Below are 14,775 nucleotides of genomic sequence, written 5' to 3' on the forward strand. Positions count from 1 at the left end.
AAGTACAATGTGCGCCAATTCATAGGGCACATCTTCAGGGTGAAGTAACAATGTCCAAGATCATGAAAAATAGGTACCTCATGCACATAAACACATTCATAAAATAATCTCAGGGAGGTAAAACCTAAACATGCAGGTAGAAGCCTGTATATTTTTCTATTGAAAAAATATATATACCGAAAAGTCACCAAGGCGTACATCCAGCAATGCAGAATATGGATAGGCTGAAATCTCCAAGTAAAACGTTCAAAAAACAAAAGAGTATGTAACAAAACATATATATAAATGTATTTGTTATCCAACATAATTTGTAAATAGTAAATCCCAGAAAAACTGCAAGATAATCTGAATATCATCAGGAACAACTTGCAAGGTGATGTTTTTTCAAAAATAATTTTCTCAAGAATGGGTGAAATTGTCGCTTAGTGACAAAAGTTGCTTTGCCACTACAAATGGACTTGTTCAAATTCTGAAAACAGCCTCTCCACAATGCATGGTTATTGGTATGGCTACATAAATCTAGCCTTTCACAACCCTACCTTCATTGCTAGAGCCTCGTTCACAAGAATAGTTTTAAAAAAATTCTGAAGTACAGAAGAAAAGAATGATTGTATATGTGAACAAGGTTCAAGAAGAAAAAGGATAGACTTGCTTTCACATCTATAAGTCATATGGAATGGTACTTGGTAGTCATATGACTTATAAAATTGCAATCATATGGGGAAAAAAAATGTTGGATTACTTCGGGAGACAATATAAAATTGCAGTCATACAACTACTCCAATTACAATGCTCATGAAGAAGAAACACAATGGATCCAAAGAAGAAACATCTTCACGAGTTTAAAACGAGGATTTGAGATGGCTGGAGTTGAGGTATTATTACACCAATATAATCCAAGTACTCTTCAAAAGAATATAAACAATAAATAAAATAAAAAGGTTTGAAATTCAATGAAGGCAAAACATCTTAAATGACCAACTTGCACATGCCATGGATGATTAAAGCCAATAGCTTTATCCAAAAGGCCAAGGATCAACACCTTAAAATCACTAGGAGAAGTCATATTCTAGATAGAGCATATACATATGTAAACATACCATAAGGCTACAGCTGATATCGACATCAGAGCAGAGTCCAAGAACTAAAGCACCATGGAGAAGTTCTAAAACACAAATTCGCAGGAACATTTCTTTATCTGCCAACCATTCAGATGTTAGACAGAAATACAGTGAGAACTCATAAGAAAGCTACTAAGCAGATTGTGCATTTACAGATAGACACTGAGTTCTTCTAAAAGATCCCATGAAAGAGTAAAACCTCACCTGATTTGATGTTTAAAAAGCGGATCTGCACATGCCTGCTCAACCAAGTCATCTAGTTGACATTATTTTCATCTACCAATTAATCAGAAAGCTAACTCAGTACCAACTTTATACTTATTGGACTAGCAAAAGGGAATCATTTAACCTTCCAAAGAGCACCAGTATCATTCTCTTTTTCACCTTATGAGATTAAATAAGCGATTAAAATCAAGTGCAGCAAAGCAGACAATATGATCAGCTCAAATCAAAGCAATGACCCCTCATATCCATAGCTGATAATATCATCAAAAACAACCAAGGAAAGAAAAGATTCCCGAACAAGTGAAAACAATTATTACCAGAAAATCTAGCAGCAAGTTCTGCATTAAGTTGAACTCAGGAAATCCCCATTTTATCCATTTCAGCTGCCAGCAGTAAAGACAGACTACATTAAAAAGTTACCAATATGTAAAAACATTCCCATCCAAAACATTAAATTCCAAGAAATAGACACTAGATAACAAGATTTAAAGAAATTTTTAACAATTTTTTGGGGGGTTTATGAATAAGATAAAAAGCTTAATGTGTAAATGATGCAGCACAGTCAGCGACTGATCCCCTTCTTTGCTTTAAGAGATTCAAGAGCCTTGTTGCGCAGCTCTATCTCAAGTTTCTTCTGCTCCGACTGTGCCCCTTCATCATCACTTCGACGGGAAGCCTTCCTTCGAGCATTTTCACCTTCAGAAGAATCAGCATCATTCTGATTCTTTGCTTTAAGCTTCTCTGCACGACGTTGTTCCTTTCTACGGCGCCGCTCCTCATGCCGTCGACGCTTCTCTTCCTTCCGCAGCTTCTTTTCTTCCTTCTTCCTCCTCTTCGCTTCCTTCCTATCCTCAATATCAGAATCAGAGCTATAATCATCGTCAGAAGCCATTTGTCGCCTCTCGGATCTTTTATGCTTCCTCTTGTCCTTTTTCTCAATTATGTGCTTACCATTATCATCTGAACCAGACTCATAACTACCATTTCGATTATTCTTTTCAGCCTTCTCAACCAGCAAAGTTTGGTATTTATGGCGCTGCACACTTTGGTCTTCTTCCAGAATAGATACCCGATGTTTGTCCTCTGGCGGAAGGTCCTTGTACAATGCTGGTGATCTTTGGTGTTCAGAAGTCTCAGAATAAACCTTCCCAGAAGACTTCTCACTGTAAGGAATTATTGAAATATCACATTTAAGCCAGTGATCAAATAAATCAACTGTGAAGACAGAAACGTACCTCTTTTTCTCTTGCTCTCTTTTTCTTGATTCCATTTTATCAGAAACCCAATGGCCAGCCAATCTTTTGGGAGAGTACTCTTCGTTGTCACGTATCTTCACAGGAGAATCTATCTGCTTATGGACATCAGATGCATGTGAAGATACTTTATGTTGAGACTTGGATTTAAGATCAACATCTCCCCTACAAATGAAACAGCCAATACCCTCAGGAAAAATGGGAATATAGATAAGACACCAACACATGCTTTTTCAAGGACAACAATAAATGTATACTATCAAATCTCACCTGGAGTTATTTGCTTCCTTGTTGCTTGTGGCGGGAATTTCATGACGAGGTTTCTGCTCTCTTCGTCTATGCGGACTTGAGCTGTCATCATGAACCATATGCTCAATTACCTTCCTTCTAGTACTTTCATTTGGAGTGGACCTTCGGCATTTATAATGTGCCGATACATATATTCAGAAATGTCAATTACTTGTAAATTATAATCCTATAATATATCAAAAATACAGTTATCAAACTAGTCAAAATACCTTCTTTCTCCACCTTCTGGAGAAGATGACGAAGTAAGAGCTTTATTACCCAATTTGCTACGGTACTTTGGATCTTTCTCTGGTGCCTTCAACATAGTCCTAGATGGATGATGTGCAGGAGATATGTTCATAAGCAGTGTCATTAATATTTACAAGCACTTGATCAACAAGTGCCAAATTTGAATAAACATTATTGACCAACAGTTCACTGTAAAAGTGAAAATACCTGATATTTTCTCTAGGAGACTCCTTGGTTGACCTCTTGTTGTCCACTGGAGATCTCCTGATAGGTGAACCAGATCTATTCCGAATAAGAGATGGGGAACTTGATTCATATGGTGAAGGAGACCTTCGACGGGTAGGACCAGGTGATTTCCTGCGAATAGGAATAGGCGATGTGTTTCTCACAAGAGATGGAGATCTGCGAAGTGGAGTCGATGGGGACTTCCAATGTCTTCGCCTTACAGAGGTTGATCTTCGCTGTACAGGAGATGGCGACCTACGTCGTGTTGGAATAGGTGACCTACGCCGTGCAGGAAGGGGTGATCTACGTCTAATGGGTGAAGGACTTCCACGCCACACTGGGGAAGGAGATCCACGATGTAGGGGTGAAGGAGACCTACGTCGAACAGGCAAAGGAGATCTATGCCGCAAATTTGAAGGAGATCTGCGCCTGACAGGTGAGGGAGACCTTCTACGCCGTAAAGGAGAGGGAGACCTACGCCGTGTAGGAGAGGGAGACCTACGCCGTATAGGAGAGGGAGATCTACGCCGTCGAACGGGTGAAGGTAACCGGCGCCTTACCGGAGAAGGTGATATGTCTCTATAAGGAGAACGCATTCTACGCCATTCCGGGGAAGGTGACCTACGACGTGAACTAGATCTTCGCCTAGAATAAGATGATCTCCTTGGAGGAGAAAGGGAAACCAAGGTTGAGTGCCTCCTACGAGGTGGAATTGAACGTCTTCTAGGTGAACGAAACATCCTTTCTGAAGATATGGAGCGCCCCCGAGTTGCAGGAGATCTAGAAATGCTCCTTGACTTATGCCTGTCACTGAAACATTTACAATGCATCAAACCCCATAATGTGAACATTTAATGATATACGAAGAACTTTGCACATAAACATACATATGCAAGAACACGTATGTCGAGTTACAAGAAACTAAGCCGCAATGAGTTTAGCAACTGCTGAAAAATTATACACTACCTTGAATAACTTCTGGAACGTGAAAGGGACTTGCTAGGTGATCGAGATTGTGGAGCTCTGTACATGAAATCCATCAATAAACGATGAACCCAAGGCATATAACGAACATAAGATAGAATGCAACAGTACAGAGGATACCTATGAGAAACAGGGGAATTATCAACTGAATGGGAAGACCTAGAAACCCTGTACAAAAAGATAAATGTTCATCACAATTCCATAACTACATAGAATCACAATAGATCAGACTTTCCATTATTTGCGAATTTATAACATGGAATCGTGTAGCCAACCCCAAATGTTTTATGGGATAAAGGCTCTTCTATGTTATATATCATTTCTAGTTCCAGTTCAATAAAAAATGACAGCACCATGAGAAAATGTTACCACAATAAGTTACAAGGGAAACTCCCCACCTGCTTCTTCCACTAAAACCATTTCTCTTGTTGGTTTCGTTATCATCCCCAGAACGAACGCTGGAACTCCTCCGCGGAAAATGCTTTGAGGTAGGCTCCAAATATGCATTGTTAGCCTTCATTTCAACCTCATTGTCCTACAGTAGTTTGAGGTAAAGGACATGAACACAAATAATTGCAGAAGCTAGCTGAGGGCCATGAAAAACACAAGCGGAAGTTACAACCAAAAACCAAGCTATAAAGCATGTAAGTCCAGCATGAACTAATAAGTATTACCATCTTCCTTAACCTCTCTTGCTCGAGTTCTCTACTTTCCTTCTCTATCTTCTTCTGATTCTGAATTTCATTTGCTATCTGATCAGCCTCTGCCTGCAATTAATCATGGCATCATTGTCAATAAAGCCGAGCAAAATATAGATGTACATACTTAGAACTCCAAATGATTCAGGAAGGAAATGGACCTTTTTCTTTCGGGTTTCTTCTTCTTTGGCATCCAAGAATTGTTGAGGAACACCACTTGCGTTTCTCTGGGCACTGAGAAGAAGTGTCCAAAGCTCCTTCATAAACTTCACTGTATTTTTCTCCATGAATCCAGTGAGCGAGATTTGAACCTCTTTTCCATTCACTTCCTGAAAAAAAATAAAAAATAATGATAAACTGGTGCAATTCAAGGAATAGAGTCATGTAAATAGAGTGGAAAAAAACCCCAAAGTTTTCTGGTCAACCAACTATCCTAAATTAAATCGAAATCAGGTGTCAATTCTTGATTCCTAAAGCAAGTAATACATTACCAACACACTAGCATCTCTTATAACACAACAATACCATGGATGAAGAAATAAAACATCAAGAACTAACAAAAACATGTCACAATGAAAAATTTGCATTACCTTTCCATCGAGGAGACCATATATAAAGTTAATAAGAACTTCATCTTCGAACCCAAGTAGTTCAGTTACCCTAGTGGCAATCCAGGGACGGATGACATCCATCTTGACCTTGGAAATGTCAACCTGAATCACACGATTCTCAATAATGACAAAGACAGACTAGAGATTCCATCCACCAAAATGTTTAACACTAAACTAGTTCAGTAAATTAAAAATTATGCAAGAGTCGTCACTAGTAAATAAATTTTTTTTTTTAAAAAAAAAACCTAAGTTCAATGAAACGAACCAGGTGCTCCAATTCTGGAGCAAACTTCTGCGATTTCAACAGCTTCGCTTGCTTATTCGAGAATCGAGTGTCTTGCTCAGAAGACGTACCCTGCATACCATAATCCACAATTACAACGCTGTATTCGAAATTAGCAAGCCGAATTCAAAGATCTAGTATATCACATGCTGAACTTGGATCTAGGGTTTCAAGCGTATTGCTATAGTCTTCAAATAAAACTTACCCGGAAAAACCCGCCCGACATTTTCTAGGGTTTTTCTGTCGCTAGTTGCTTTAGCTGGTGAATTACAGAATCTTAACCGGAGATTGTTAGCATAAACTGGGAGAGAACTAGACAGTCTGTCCGGAGCGAGAGATTTGAATCACAGAACTGGATTCGAGAGCTTATACGCACTTACGCTAAGTATTCTGTAGCTGCGCTAAGTATTCGAGAACCCCACTCCCTCGATGAAGCCAGTCCTCTAATCTCTATCCCACCTGCAGAGTGTGGACGATGTGGTCTGGGCGTTTGAACTAAGCTCGGCCCAGATGTAAGTTTGGACGGTCCAACAATCTTATTAAGAGGCCGTGAGTAATGGGCCACCTCTAGTGGGTCAATTGCAAGCATTCCCATTTCCCAGTCACATGTTTGGGCTTGAAAAAAAAGGGAAAAAGAGGGCGGTGAAGAAAGCAAGCGGTCCACGACTTTTCCTAAATTCGGGTAACGAAACCCATATCCACATAACATACTACACGTGGCTTACGCTTTAAGACCTCCCCAGGGGAGACAAAACAATCTCCAGTCTTAACGATTGCAGATTTTGACACGTGGACCCAAGCATATAATCGGATGCAAACCTATTTATATTCCACTCTTTATTCTCCTTTTGTCGTCCGCTTCTCATTCCTCTCTCTCTCTCCGTCGTCCTTCGCTAGTCACCGTTCTCTCTCCACCTCATCTCACTTCACAGCTTCCGAACCCTAGACAGCGATCGATTCTAAAGCTCCAAATTCTGTTGCTCCACATATTCGATTTTCTAACCTGATTTTTCCATCGGATTTTTCTCTCGAAAATCTTTCGAATCGAGAATTTTCGTGGGAGAATCGAAGGGGCGCTAGCTTGTGAGATAAATGGCCACCTCAACGACTAGTTCTGTCTACCTCCAGGTGATAGAGGATGTCATCAACAAGGTTCGCGACGAGTTCGTCAACAACGGTGGGCCTGGGGAGGGAGTCCTCAACGAGCTCCAAGGAGTAAAGATTCTTATCCGATTGTCAATTTTCCTCTAAAGTTATTTGATAGTTTCGATATTTACTCTGTTATTAAGCTCTAATCAAATTTTGGGGGGTTAGAATCCCACCCGAGTTCTTTGGTGTGTGTGGATTGGTCTGAGCCGATCTAGGGTTTCGATATTTTTGGACTCGGGGGCTGTAGAGTGGTGTTTGAGGCTGATTAAATCCTTGATATTTTCTTATCTTATTTAGATAATTGTTTTCAGATTTGGGAGATGAAGATGATGCAAGCGGGTGTTATATGCGGTTTGTCAGATAGGTCATCAGCGCCTAAGGCGACCCCTGGAGGTCCTATTACTCCAGTCCACGACCTCAATGTGCCGTATGAGGGTACTGAGGAGTATGAGACTCCCACAGCCGAAATACTTTTCCCTCCAGTGAGTGCTATTTAGTGCACCTTCGCATCCGTCATTGTCATAACTTGATTTTTGGCATTAAGTTGAATTGTCTTCAAATTTTGATGCTGCCTGTGGATTTCTTTGGACATGCAGACTCCTGCTCAAACTCCTATACAGACGTCCTTGCCTGGTAGTGAGAACAGTTCAATGTATAACATTCCTACAGGGCCCAGTGAGTACTCCACGCCCACAAATGGTAGTGTTGGCAATAATGAGTTGAAAGCCGGGAGGCCTAGCCCATACATGGTAACCACCAGCCTCGTTACACTATTACTTACTTAGATACTATTTTGGAAGCCTCTGCTTGTGTTATTATGTTTTGAATATTGATTTGCTCATCTTCTCTCTTTCCCCCGGATCAAGGATTTAGTGTTTGTGTATGCTATATTAATTTTACCTTTCTCCATGATCTATGATTCCTGTTAATACCAAAATTCTCCTTGTTCTTGCAGCAACCTCCGTCTCCTTGGATGAATCAAAGGGCTCCACTTGATGTTAATGTTGGTGAGTGTTGTTGCTTATGATCAAATGGTTTGTCTTTTGCTGTTCATTAGTGATGGAGGTTGTCTCCATATGTAGCCTATGTGGAAGGGCGGGATGAGGTGGATAGAGGAGCCTCTCATCAACCCCCAACGCAGGTAACTAGTCTTTTGCATTCCAAAATAGCGACAGATAATCTGTTTTTCATAACATTGCGATTCCTGTTGAATTAATGTTTTTTTGTTTTTGGAGAATCCATGGTTGAAGGATATAGTGGTGTGCTTTCTTAATCTAAGATGTTCCTATCTTACAACCTTCGGGAAATTTTCAGGACTTCTTCATGATGTCTTCTGGAAAGCGAAAACGTGAGGATTTTCCTAGGCAATATCAAAATGGTGGGTACATACCCCAGCAAGATGGAGCTAGAGATGCTCATTCTGAGCCATCATAGCTTGACGTACGTTTTCCTCTGAATTGTGGATATTTTATAGGCGTCTTTATTGAAGAAAGTGGACCTGTTGTGAAATTGGCTAATGCCCCTTTTTACGTTTTTTAATATTAGGGAAATCTTGAGTCTTTATTTTTGCAGTTCCCAAGTCATGTAAACTGTTTGTCAAATATTGCATTAAAACATGCTTGTCAAATATGTACTTGGTTGAATCTTTGATTCAAGTTAGCAAATTTTTATGTTGCCCTGCAGTTTTAGTGAATTAGATGATAACTATTCAACCCATTGTATTGCAATTTGCAGATAAATCATTTATATGGATCTTTGACTCGTTTAACGGTGACTTTCAGATAAGTCTGGGTGACAGTTCTCATTCTAGTTGTGATACTGACACCACTGCAAGTAAGGAGATCTTGGCTCATTTGGCAAGGTCATCTACTAAGATTCCTCAACTAGATGGGCCCATTCCCGATCCTTATGATGATGTGCTTTCTACTCCCAATGTACGTATGGCCATTCTCAATTCTTTGAGTACAAAGATTCACGAAATATGCCTTTCTTGATGTATTAATCTAATTATTTACCACTACTGGCTTGCATCCTTACTGATACCAATGACGTTTCTTTGTTGGTGTTTGGTCATTGATATGTGATAGAGTCGCGCCCATACACGCTCAGCACCCAAGGCCCAACCGACACCACCCATATGGGCCGGCTGTACCCAAGGCCTCCCAGCCCATACTAGAAAACCTTGGGTACTAAGGGAGACCCATACCTCCCCCTATAAACAACATCTTTGCTCCCACATCTTCCGATGTGGGACAATCCTATCAATATGCTTGATGGTTTTTCCAAAAAAACCATATTACACTATTCTATAGGTAGTATGACAATTGAATCCTAATGTTCTGACATGTACTCAACATCCATGATCATCTTTAGTTTTCTGATTCTGCAAACTTAGAATTTATTTAACTGTTAAGTTTTGTAATTTTTTGACACATATGGACACAATTACACTTGGAATAAAGAGAGGTTATCTTTATTGTAACTTTAAATATGCATGCTGAAGTATAGTTCTACCCTATCAACTGAATTGTTAATAACCCCCAGATCCTGATGAAATGATTAATCATCATTAAATGGTTTCCTCCTTTTTGGGAAAGAAAATGAAATGATTAATCATCATTAAAAGTCGTAGCATTTCTGCATTTGGCAAATTATCTGTTAGATTATTAAGCTGGGACCTAGCTCCCACAGCAGAGTCTTAGCAATCATGAGGTTTCATATGGTGTTGTCTTATATGTCTGTTTTACTGAAGTTGCCATAGATATGCACCATGTGATCATTGGCTAAGTGCTCATAGTTTTTCACACACTCAATTCTTGCCAATTGGAAGGTAGCTAGCTGTCTCTGCTGAAAAATTGAATGATACAAATTTTTCGTTGGATCACCATTCTGATCTAATATGTTTGTATAAAACTGTGAGCATGTTAATAAAGGGTTTGTAGCTGAAAAATGGACGATCACATGCAGGCTGCCTGTCCTACTTTCTTATATCCCTTGTCCTTCATTCCATGTCTGATATACTTGAGAATTATGATTAACTAACCCTTCCCTTCTTTATATTTTTTTTTGACCTTGAAGATATATAATTATCAAGGAGTTGTCAATGAAGATTACAACATTGCGAACACACCGGCTCCGAATGGTAAGTTTGGTGGAAGAATTGTGCAAATTATTAATTTTATTGTTAGATCGGGAAGCCTTACATGTAATAATTCTCTTCCAAAGTATTAAACCACAAATATCTCTCTGATATTTGACCTGTCCTCTTTCGCGCTGCTTCCCATTTTTTGCTCCTTCAGAGTTGCAAGCAGGTACTCCTGCTCCTATTGCTCAAAATGATACTGGAGATGATGAAGAGGATGAGCCCTTAAATGAAAATGACGATGATGAATTGGATGATTTGGATCAAGGAGAGGAGCTGAACACACAGCATCTAGTTTTGGCTCAATTTGACAAGGTAGTTCTTGCTCTTTGTTCACCATGCATCATTGGCCATTTATCGATGGTCATGTATCTCCAAATAAATGTAAATGGCTAAATGCTGTCTAATGTTATGTGTTTGCTGGGAACTGGGATAGGTAACCCGTACCAAGAGCAGGTGGAAGTGCACACTGAAGGATGGCATCATGCACATAAACAACAAGGACATTCTCTTCAATAAGGTAGATTTTTGGCTTTAGACAATTGACGAATTTCTTTCTTTCCTTCTGTCCTGGTAGTGTCCTTCATCATCATGCAATTGGAAACTTCAATGATATGTATTTTTTGCAGGCAACAGGTGAATTTGACTTCTGATTTTGCCATTGTCGATTCCGCTGCCATCTTCTTGCAGTTGCTTTTAAAGAAGGGAATTTGGAGGTTCCATGGAGTGTTTTAATGTTTCTTTCATTATATTTATTAAGCTTGAGGGAAGTGATGGGATGCTTAATCAATCTCTAAAGACTGAGATGGTTGGGCTATTGTACATAAACGAAGAGCTTTTTTAGCCTATAATTAGTGGCGACTTGAGGAGTTCCCTGAAGTTCTATCTTCTCTATTGGGGATTGTAATTGAGTTTATACAATGTACTTGGACGTTTTTGCCAATTTAGGAATTGCATTGTTGTTGATTTTTGTTCCTTTGCTTAATCTTTTGGTTTGGAAACGAAACGATGCCTTAAACATATGGTGGACATTTTATCCATTGTTATAAAGCTTGAGTTACATGCAAGGTGGTCTGATATTATTGGCGGATGCATAAGGGAGACTTTTAGATGGTGATTTCTGGGAAAAAAAAAAATTATTTTCGATTTATCTGCGGAAATTTCATGTCATGTTCCCATGATATCATCAATTACTGTACTTGTTTGTTATTGATGGTCAAAAAGGAAAATAAAGATGTTAAAGTCGGCCTCATCCTGGATGTTTGCGCACAACTTTTTTGTGATGAAATCGACGATAACCAATTACAAACACAAGAAAACTTGGAACTTTGTCACCGTGCTTGATCCACGAGCACACATTGTGACTGGAAGAAAGCAAAAATGGCTGAAGGCTCCATGTATACAGCGACAGCCGGATGTTGCCACCCACCCTCCATCGTTAAAGGAGCACCCATGTTTTCCTGGGTGGCTTTTCCACCATCACAATTCGTAGGGAACATAAATTCTTCTGTCTCTGTCAAAGGTGGTGGTGATATAACGAGCGGCGACAGGAGCGGGATCGCCATAGGGGCTAAGCAAGAGTTAATGGTGTTGGTGACCTGATCAAGCTGAAGAGAAGCCGGTGCTCGCTTTTGTAGCCTGGTGGGCGGTTTCCCTACTCTGGCCTTGTTTTTGTCTTCTATCACTTGCCTCTGAAAGATGTTCTCAATGTCCTCCATTTCTTGGAGGGTTTTATTGAAAAATGACCCTTGCTAATAAACATTTTTCAAATATAACCCTTCTTTTTAAAACACTTAAATCTGACCCTTTCAGTCAAGGAAAAGACAGAGATATCCTTTCACGTCTTTTTATGCATTTCCCTCTCACTTGCAACCCTAAAAATGTTTTCCCTCCTAAAACTACTTCCCTCTCTCTGTGAAACCTCTCTCTCTCCTTCAAACCCAGTAAAACCGCCTCATCTATACCTCTTTCCTTCAAACTTTGTCACAGATCTAGTGAAATCCATATGCCCAAACACAAATCTTCAAGGTTGAAGTGTCGCGACGTCAAATCTCCGTTAGTTGTCATAGCGATGTTGCCCACAATGCCAACAAGCCTAAAGTCAGCAATGCAAGCTCCGTCTTCGTTCCCGTTGAACACAGAAGTGCTCACCGTCGTCGATAAGTGTCCCGCCATTCGTACAAAATATTTCGTTGATAAATGCCTGTTTTTTTTCGTTGAGAACTATATTTGTTTTCGTTGATGTAAGACAAATTTTTCGTTGGAAACTTCGTATGTTTTCGTTTAACTTAGACAATTTTTTTGTTGATAATATCACGATTTAAATGAAGGGTTTTTCTCAACCAAAGACTTTAACCATGGCTAGATGCATAGCACAAAACATTGTTCGACCAGTCAAAATGAATGGGATGGTTATTACTTAAGTTTTGTTAAATGCTTAAATGGAATATTGAGGGATGTTTGAAACTTACCTATTACAAAGTTGATGGATCATCTGCAGCCTTTATTACAACGAAGGTTTCATGAGAGACGATCAATCATTGTTGAAATGAAAGGTGAACTGATTAACTATTATGATAAAGTTTCAGAAGAAAGAAGGGATAGGTATATAACGTAATTTATTTTTTGTTGATAACGTTGAGAATTTTAGTTGATGATCTATTTATTTTGTTGGGAATTTTGTTATTTTGGTTGACAAACTTTTTTGTTGATAATTATCATTTTTGTTTACTACTTAAGTTTTTTCGTTTATAGTTAGTTTAATAATATTTTCGTCAACAAATGATTTAGCTTACGTTATAATTTTGTTTACTACTATAATTTTTTCGTTGATAATTAAAGTTTTTATTAAATTGACAGGGTTAGAGTCATGACTGTGGATCTATTTAACAAGTATCCATGGGGTATTTTGTCCTACAAGAAAACAATTTAGTCCCTGAACAATTGTGTTGTTGGTAGATCTGAGAAATTTAAGGAGAAGAAAAATGATTATAAGTGGCACAATCTCTTGAGTTTTCCTTGGACTTTTTAATTGTTGGCTTATGAGGTTAGTCCCAGTATTGCTGAACATTTTCCCAACGATCTTGATGTTAAAATGATGCTCATAGTGTTGAAGTGGTCATCAACAAAAGCACCAAAATCCAAGACAATCAATGATTTATTGGAAGACGAGAAGGTAAATATATTTTTTCTCGTTGATGGTGAAAATGTTTACGTTGTTAATGAGAATGTTTACGTTGACAATATAGATGTTTACGTTGCTAATGTAAATTTTTACGTTTATAATTACCATATTTACGTTGATAATATATTATATTTTAGTTGCTAAGTGTATTATTAGGTTGATAATGATTTACAATATAGTTTATTAATTTATATGATTTTTTTCATCTTCAGGTACATGTCATTGAAATAGTTCCCACACATTCAGAGCGTGACCAGAATTATACTACTAATATAGATGAGAATGTTGAATTCATAGTGAACATAGCAAAGAAATTTAAGTAATCCAAGAATAAACAGCCCGAAGTTGAACCTGATGTCACTTTAGCTAAAAAGTTGGATGATACAATTGATATTTTCGTAAGGCTCAATTCAATTGAGCAGAAAATTTTGGCCCTCAAATCGACTCAGAATACGTACAAAAAGGAAGAGAAGAAGAGTGTAGAGGAGATTGTTGAAAAAGAAGAAGAAAAAAAGAAAATGAGAATGAAAAGAATGAAGGGATTATTTATATTGATGATCAGAAAAATGATATTGTATTTAACTGTATTTAATTTATATAACTCTAATTATTTAATTTCTATGTATGATATATTATATTTATCAACGAAAACAATTATAGTAATAAACGTTACAAACAATAGTTATCAACGAAAAATTAGGGACCCTAAGAAATAACTATCAACGAAAACAGTTACAATAATAAACCTTACATATAATAGTTATAAATGAAAAATTAGTGACCCTAACAAATAACTATCAACGAAAGCAATTACAGTAATCAACGTTACAAATAATAGTTATCAACGAAAAATTAGTGACCCTCACAAATAACTATCAACGAAAACAGATACAATAATAAACCTTACATACAATAGTTATCAATGAAAAATTAGTGACCCTAACAAATAACTATCAACGTAAACAATTACAGTAATCAACGTTACAAATAATAGTTATCAACCATAATTCTCATGGTCCTGACGTGTTAGGGTGTAAAACAATGGGCTCACTACAAGTTTGATGGTTGTGACAATCTTGTTTGCAATGACTGCATTTTTTTTTGATATTTGCTCACCGGAATATGATATTCAACGTTTCCTTGGTCTCCCACTTTTCTCCTGGTTGCTGGTGGTAGCAGAACTCTCACTTCCTCAATCAACACATTAGTGTCTGTGTTCAAAATAGGGTTGATTGGTTCTGCGTATGTTAGTAGAAACATATCAGTACGGTAATAAGGCGACCACAAGGAAATTGTTGGTAATTTCCTAACTTTACATGCTGCAAATGCGTGGACGCAAGTTAGCTGATCAAGATCAAAAACT

At 38.2% G+C, this 14,775-nt stretch overlaps 2 protein-coding genes and 1 pseudogene across 4 annotated transcripts; 1 reads left to right on the forward strand and 2 right to left on the reverse strand.

The window, feature by feature from the left end:
• Positions 1-861: 861 nt before the first annotated feature.
• LOC120001909 (serine/arginine repetitive matrix protein 1-like) lies at positions 862-6,397 on the reverse strand. Of its 3 annotated transcripts, XR_005469072.1 has the most exons (15): positions 6,143-6,397; positions 5,920-6,009; positions 5,634-5,756; positions 5,205-5,372; positions 5,020-5,112; positions 4,744-4,880; positions 4,466-4,513; positions 4,328-4,384; positions 3,344-4,171; positions 3,118-3,216; positions 2,870-3,010; positions 2,582-2,764; positions 1,664-2,509; positions 1,326-1,397; positions 862-1,198 (listed from the first exon to the last, which is right to left on the reverse strand). XR_005469072.1 is itself a non-coding variant. In XM_038850431.1 (13 exons), exons 1-13 carry the CDS (start codon positions 6,161-6,163, stop codon positions 1,909-1,911), a joined length of 2,589 nt encoding a protein of 862 aa, XP_038706359.1. In that variant the 5' UTR covers positions 6,164-6,397; the 3' UTR covers positions 1,660-1,908. The 3 variants fall into 3 exon arrangements, 1 of the variants encoding a protein (XP_038706359.1); XM_038850431.1 differs by lacking the exons at positions 862-1,198; positions 1,326-1,397 and having other exon boundaries at positions 1,660-2,509; XR_005469073.1 differs by lacking the exons at positions 5,205-5,372; positions 5,634-5,756; positions 5,920-6,009; positions 6,143-6,397 and having other exon boundaries at positions 4,744-4,931.
• A 381-nt stretch (positions 6,398-6,778) lies between these two features.
• LOC120001915 lies at positions 6,779-11,194 on the forward strand (annotated as a pseudogene).
• Positions 11,195-11,559: 365 nt separating this feature from the next.
• On the reverse strand, positions 11,560-11,946 carry LOC120001988. Its single transcript, XM_038850519.1, has one exon. The coding sequence runs from the start codon at positions 11,944-11,946 to the stop codon at positions 11,560-11,562; it is 387 nt and encodes a 128-aa protein (XP_038706447.1).
• Between the last annotated feature and the right edge of the window lie 2,829 nt (positions 11,947-14,775).

Source organism: Tripterygium wilfordii, chromosome 7 (assembly GCF_013401445.1).
Source record: "Tripterygium wilfordii isolate XIE 37 chromosome 7, ASM1340144v1, whole genome shotgun sequence".
In the NCBI taxonomy this organism is placed as follows: domain Eukaryota; kingdom Viridiplantae; phylum Streptophyta; class Magnoliopsida; order Celastrales; family Celastraceae; genus Tripterygium; species Tripterygium wilfordii.

Excerpts from the sequence above, each read along its gene's own strand:
- LOC120001909 (XM_038850431.1), bottom strand. The coding sequence starts at position 6,163 with ATGTCGGGCGGGTTTTTCCGG. Across the intron at positions 4,385-4,465 it reads AATTCCCCTGTTTCTCATAG|AGCTCCACAATCTCGATCAC; the intron begins GTATCCTCTGTA and ends TTTCATGTACAG. Across the intron at positions 3,011-3,117 it reads CCAGAAGGTGGAGAAAGAAG|GTCCACTCCAAATGAAAGTA; the intron begins GTATTTTGACTA and ends TAAATGCCGAAG.
- LOC120001988 (XM_038850519.1), bottom strand. The coding sequence starts at position 11,946 with ATGGAGGACATTGAGAACATCTTTCAGAGGCAAGTGATAGAAGACAAA.